This window comes from Sinocyclocheilus rhinocerous, unplaced genomic scaffold (genome assembly GCF_001515625.1).
Source record: "Sinocyclocheilus rhinocerous isolate Xijiao unplaced genomic scaffold, SAMN03320098_v1.1 scaffold289, whole genome shotgun sequence".
NCBI lineage: Eukaryota > Metazoa > Chordata > Actinopteri > Cypriniformes > Cyprinidae > Sinocyclocheilus > Sinocyclocheilus rhinocerous.
This window is the reverse complement of record NW_015636845.1, coordinates 1,107,136-1,113,183: the sequence shown is the minus strand read 5'-3', so window position 1 is coordinate 1,113,183 and position 6,048 is coordinate 1,107,136. Positions and strand designations below refer to the sequence as shown.

The 6,048-nt window shown below is 37.3% G+C and overlaps 2 protein-coding genes across 7 annotated transcripts in view; one reads left to right on the top strand and one right to left on the bottom strand.

Moving 5' to 3' along the window:
• Positions 1–170: 170 nt before the first annotated feature.
• On the bottom strand, positions 171–3,267 carry gpa33b (glycoprotein A33 (transmembrane), paralog b). The gene is made up of 7 exons (XM_016562899.1): positions 3,111–3,267; positions 2,330–2,496; positions 1,985–2,198; positions 1,719–1,883; positions 1,515–1,631; positions 1,015–1,144; positions 171–905 (listed from the first exon to the last, which is right to left on the bottom strand). The coding sequence occupies exons 1-7, from the start codon at positions 3,154–3,156 to the stop codon at positions 458–460; spliced, it is 1,287 nt and encodes a 428-aa protein (XP_016418385.1). The 5' UTR covers positions 3,157–3,267; the 3' UTR covers positions 171–457.
• Positions 3,268–4,504: 1,237 nt separating this feature from the next.
• LOC107748141 (POU domain, class 2, transcription factor 1-like) overlaps positions 4,505–6,048 on the top strand; it is a 22,251-nt gene continuing 20,707 nt past the window's right edge. For 2 of the 6 annotated variants that reach the window (XM_016562816.1, XM_016562813.1), the window contains exon 1: positions 4,505–4,661. In XM_016562816.1, the coding sequence (XP_016418302.1) occupies positions 4,616–4,661 (46 nt within the window). In that variant the 5' untranslated portion in view covers positions 4,505–4,615. The remainder of the gene's footprint in view (positions 4,662–6,048) is intronic. The other 4 variants (XM_016562815.1, XM_016562812.1, XM_016562814.1 and 1 more) reach the window with 2 other exon arrangements.

Here is a 6,048-nt window from a genome sequence, read left to right as displayed (position 1 = left end):
AAAAAAAAAAAGCCCTTAAGAGGGCAGTTTACATTAGTGTGTATTTATATGTGAACCCCTGCCTATAAAAAATAAATGAATACATCCATCCATGATTCAGAACAGTCCGAATAAAAATGTCAATTACTTTAGCTAACAGACATAAAACAACTTTTTTGTTGTATACAAAATTCTATTAAAATCCTGTAAAAATCAAATCAAAAAGGAAATCAAAAAGGATGATTCATCGGCAGGTATAGGCCTACAGCACAATTTGATTTGATTATCAACACAGGGAAAAATATAGGCTAATAAAACAATAGAACAATATAGTAGCTTCAACAACATGTTTAAACAACTTCAGAACAAAAATAAACACTGGATACCATCTTGACATAGTGGTTGTCCTTTTAGCAAAAAATTTTGGTGGTGGTCATAATAATTAAATGGTTCGATTATCATACTGATCTTGCTGATTTTATCTATAGCGATCTCTTTGGTCATCATACCGATCTCTGCGCTCATCATACCGATCTCTGAGGTCATCACGACTACCTCTGCGTTCGTCATAGCGATCTCTGAGCTCATCACGACTACCTCTGCGTTCGTCATAGCGATCTCTGAGCTCATCACGACTACCTCTGCGTTCGTCATAGCGATCTCTGAGCTCATCACGACTACCTCTGCGTTCGTCATAGCGATCTCTGAGGTCATCACGACTACCTCTGCGGTCATCAGGGTCTCTGAGGTCATCACGGCCTCCTTGATCGAGGTCATCACGGCTACCTCTGCGGTAATCAAAGTGATTTTTGAGGTCATCAATGCAAGCTTTGTCAGTACCCTCTTCAGTGATCGCCATGATGTCTGTATTCCCGTCCTCAGTATTTTCTAGTGGTGGGTTGTCATGGTATTCCACCATTGGATTCCTGAGGCAATAAACAAACATACAGATGGGTAAAAACATATCCTAACAACCGACCACCCAAAAACCAACAATCACTTCATCTATTACTTTGAGAGCATATGGAGACCTACTCCATTTCATAGTCTTTTGGTTTCTGTTTCTGTTTCCGTTTGCGGTAGCAGCAGATGATGACTATTATGAGCACTATAACTCCAGCAATACAACCAGCCACAATACCGATTGTAGCAAGATTCATAGAGGCTGTAAAAACAGAAAGACATGGAAATTAAAATCAGTCAAGGGTCATCAGAGGTCAATATTTCACACATTAAACATTTTACTACTGTAAGGTACTTGCACATATCAGAATACCAGTAAACCCAAATGGTAAGCATGAAGGTCCACCCCTGAACCTCACCAAAACATATAATAGTTACAAATTTTTGTGTGTGTTTTGGAGTAACATAAACTTATAAGAGTGTACACAGTAAACCAGGTCAATTGTCATGTTGACATTAAGCTATAATATCAAGATCTTTAATATCAATACATGGTAAAATAACTGGTAATCTGACTAAAATAAATGATCACCTTAAAAAGAAAGAAAGCAGGCAAATGTGGCAATACTCACACGGCATTACGGATAATGTCATGTTACATTTGGCTGATCCGACCTTATTGCTTGACAGGCAAATATAGTAACCCGATGTCTCCATGGACACATTGACCAAAGACAGAACTCCATCCTCTGTTGCACAAAATAATGTTTAAACTACAGCATAGAGTGACAACATATGTAATTACTCTAGTCCATTGAAAGAGAGACAGAACTTACTTTCGGTGGTTTTGAGAGGAAATGCTTGAGGGACATTTTTGACATTATATCTCTCCCATTTGTATGTTGGTGTAGGTGAGCCCTCCTCAGAGACACAGGTTAGGCTAATATTGTGTCCGTATTCTGCTGTGCCTACTACCTTACAAAGGGGTTGTGATGGTGCAACTGTTAAAAAAAATGTAGATATTCATTCAACATTTGAGAAGGATTCTTCTCACCATGTATATATGGACTTTTCTTTTGAGACAAAGTGCCAAAGATCTTACCCTGAACCAAAAGAAAAGTAGTGTCAGCTGTTTTGCCTTCAATGTCTCCAGGAATCTGAACAAAACATCGAATTCTTCTGCTTTCTTTAAGAGTGACTTGTTTTAGAGTCAATTTCGATGTTTTTGCATCAAGGTCAGTTTCTATCACGGCTTTGCCTTGATAGTCTGGTCCAATGTCTACTTTACCATAGGAGTAATAGTTACCGAAAATGACCTATGAGGCCAAAACAAAGAACCATTTAATGGCTTCATTGTGATAGTTTATTCATTATTACACACTTATTGTTTTTACACTAATGATGGTTAATGGTGTTTTGGTAGACAGTTGAAATTTGTCTGGCTTACCTTCTCCCCAGATGTCTCATCAGCATCACCAGTCCATGTTATAACGATAAGATCATTTTTTGGACTTTTAGGTTTAAAATTACATGTAAGGGTGACATCATCACCCCTGGCAACCTCCACGGTAGCTTGACTCATCTTCACTTCCAGTCCAAAACTAGCTGACATCACTATGAGGCAAAGAGAGAGAGACTTGCATATCATTTTCAAAATGCAAAATGTTTTTTGTTTTTTTTAATGCAGGATTTAATAATATTCCACAAAGGTTTCAAAAAACATTACACAGAATTGAAAAATTATTTTAAGATAAAAGGGAAAGATAAAATAAAAGGGAATGATCTGAAAATATTTAGTAAAATTCCTTTCTACATTTCAAAATGTTCTCACTTACAGTATAACAAATCACAACTTTAGTTTATCAGTAAACTCGGTGTGGTTATATTATTACACATTCTGATAAATATTAACTTAATGATATAATTTATTCAATTCTTTCACATTAATACATTACGGTATTTAAGAATGCATAAGTCTGCTGATGCTGTGTATTGTGTCTATGTAAATGAATGAATGAAATAAGTAGCTGAAAAAATCCGCCATTTTGTAGCTCTTGTGAGAACAAAGAACATTAATACTTGAAAACATATCCTTTAACAAATGTTACATATAGAGCAACTGAAAAGAAAACAAATCACTTACACAAACTAATTTATCTAACATAATGTCATTGATTTGATCTTGACTGCTGTACTCATTGTGAATGTCAGGAAACCGACCACCTCACCTGATATTAAACATAGGTTGCAAAAAATCAGCTTCCAGTTGGTCATTTTGTCGTTTTCCAATCACACTGCACTAGATGGTGGTTCTCAGGTAGATTTTTATATAGATTTTTTTATATATCCTTATCTCTTGGCTTCCTGTGTGCTCACCCGAAACTGTTTTGCTTCTGCGCCTGTGTCTACCACACCTTTATTGCACTTTGGACTCTTATCCTCTTCCTCAAAGTTTTACAAGTTAGGTTGTTACAAAATGGCAGATGTGATATTAGTACAGTTTAGGAGTCATTGCTGGAAAATGAACTGACATGCAAGGGGAAGGGGGTGTTTACATAGCTAGCAATAAGGGACATATTAAATGTTACAGTTTGAACCTCTCTGCATTTTATTCAGGATGACTTGTGTACAATATCACTTGATAAAGCATAAGGTTTACATGCGCAAGCTTTGCTATGTGATTGTTTAAGTAATATTAAAAATATTTTTATTTTTAATGTCTTGAAACAACCCATCTAAATGTTGTTGGTCTAACTGGATGTGTATTCCAGCTGTGGTGCGTTGCCACACAAAACCAGCAGATGGTAGTCCAGGAGACATAATTAAAATACAGGCACTTTGTGAACAGGTCATTTTTCCATTTGGTAAAGAACTATTCATCTTTACCAGACACCATGCTCACAAAAACATCAGTTTCTATTTACTGCTCAACTGTGCTAGTTAACAGACTTGCTCTCACTCTTTCCATATAGGCTATTTCATTTAAGCCCTTTTATTGTTTTCGGATAATTTCTGTCAGATTCAGTAAAGAATATGCTATAAATATCATTTTTGGTAACGGAATCAAAATTTGTAACATTGTCAAAAATATCTAAATAGACAAATTTCCCTTTTTTTTGTGTAAAATTGCTTTTATAAAAAACAGTAAAAAAAAAAAAAAGTGTTTCATCTGCTTTTTTACAGTCATATGTGACTCAGTAAGTACAGAAGCAGTCATGGCATTTTGGTCTTTCAGTATGTTATACAGCTTTATTTATTATTATTTTATTGCATTATTTTATATTAACTTGTAGCAAGATGTACCGTTGTTTAAAAAATAGTTAAATAATACAGTTTTTATAAAATATGTGAGATGTGGTTAAATTGTGATTAAAAAGTGCTTAAAATTAATTTGTAAAATGGACACTTAAACATATTGTCTCTGTAGGCTTTCTTTCTTTCTTTCTTATTAATTCACTACATTGTTCATAAAACAAAGCTTTTTCTCCCGTTCTTTTGTTTTTTGTACATGACCAATAACGCATGCAAGGTGTGTCCAAAGTGTATTTAAAAGTTGAAAGTGTAATTATGGTTAACGATCAATTGTCAGCGTGTCCTTTGGAGGTGGTTCTGGGTGAGTTGAGTCGCACTGATCTGATGGGAACTCTCAGATCTGCCATGCTGATGCTGTGTGAGTGAGTGCATCGGTGAGCCTCTGTATTGTGTTTTGAGGATTTGGGCTTAAATATTCAAAATGGCGGACGGAGGAGCAGCGAGTCAAGATGAGAGTTCAGGACCAGGTAATCATTACTGCATTTTACATATTCATATTCATATTCAAACACTCTTTCTCTCAACCCAGTAGAGCGCGGTAGGGAACGCGTAAACAAAATACTCAAACCTGATGTTGCATTCATATGCACCCTTTAAATAAACGTATCGGGGAATAATTCTCTGTCTGTGCGACGGTGAAACTGGCGATGCAGTGCGACGGCAAAATTAAAGGAAAATGCCTCCTTTGTGTTATTAGAGCAGCCGCGTTACATATTCATACTGCCGCCGAGAAATCGCCGCTTTGCATATTTTATTAGTCATAATCGGCGACAGCTCGCGGGGTTTTGCACTTTCCCCGGTCAGAGGTTGTTAGAATTTTACAGTTAATCATAACTAAAGGCTGTTGTGTGCATGCTAAGCGGCTAATGCTACTCCAGCGGCTTTGTGTTGCTGTATTGTGCCGTAAGCCAATCCCACATATAAAGCTTTGAATATTCATTCGCTCGCAATCAGCCGGCGTCTGCGCAACGTGTTTACGGTGAAAATATGAAAGAGCAGAGCAGCTGGGGGTTGCTTGGTGTACAGTTAGGACACGGCGTGATTTTTTTTTAATGCCTATTCTGTTGCCTTTTGTGCCCATTGCAGGCGTGTAACCCTGTTATGTTATTCATGTGGGCCTTCTAGAGCTCAGAATGCGCTGTTCAGCATATTCTATCAGAATGAATCCATTTCATTGTCAAAGGATGGTGGAACGTGCCAAAATGGAACTCTGACGGCAGTTTATACAATGTATCCAGTCCGGTTGTGGCAAATTGATACTTTGTAGCACATCCGGTGTTTCTGTAACGTTTTATCAGTCTGTCTGCTCAAGGAGATGTATGCAGGCATTATGCCAGCTTTATTTGCCAGTCTAATAGCCAGACGATCCTCAAATAGAGCATAGCTTCTCCACTATTGTTCCAGAAGCTGTATGCTTGTGTATTTAGTAGGGGTGTAACGATTCACTCGTTTTATCGATGCATCGATTACAAACCCTGGCGATGCAATGCATCGATCTTGAACATGGATTTTTGAATCGTGAATCGTCGATTTCGGACAGTAATCGATTAAAAACGATAAGAATCGAATGAATCGCGATTTCTATAGCGATCCAATGCTTTCAAAATATATACACATTAAATTACTATAAGCAGGAATTAATGGAGACCTTGAGCAGTGTTCGTGCCTCGCATCTTCTCTCCTTCACGCGCTCCACTTTTTACCGCCTGTGACTATCACAGGATTGCGCTCGCGCTCCATTCGTCTCACTGACACATTTTTTGAGCAGCTGATGTGTGATCTCTCCTTAGTACTCGTGGCCAGTAATGCTAAAGTTAAGTAATTTTATTTTTCTGTAGTTTTTCAATGGCTCTC

Coding starts and splice junctions, on each gene's coding strand:
- gpa33b (XM_016562899.1), bottom strand. CDS start 3,156: ATGACCAACTGGAAGCTGATTTTTTGCAACCTATGTTTAATATCAG. Junction 1,632..1,718: donor TCCTCTCAAAACCACCGAAA/GTAAGTTCTGTC, acceptor TTTGTGCAACAG/AGGATGGAGTTCTGTCTTTG. Junction 906..1,014: donor CCAAAAGACTATGAAATGGA/GTAGGTCTCCAT, acceptor TTATTGCCTCAG/GAATCCAATGGTGGAATACC.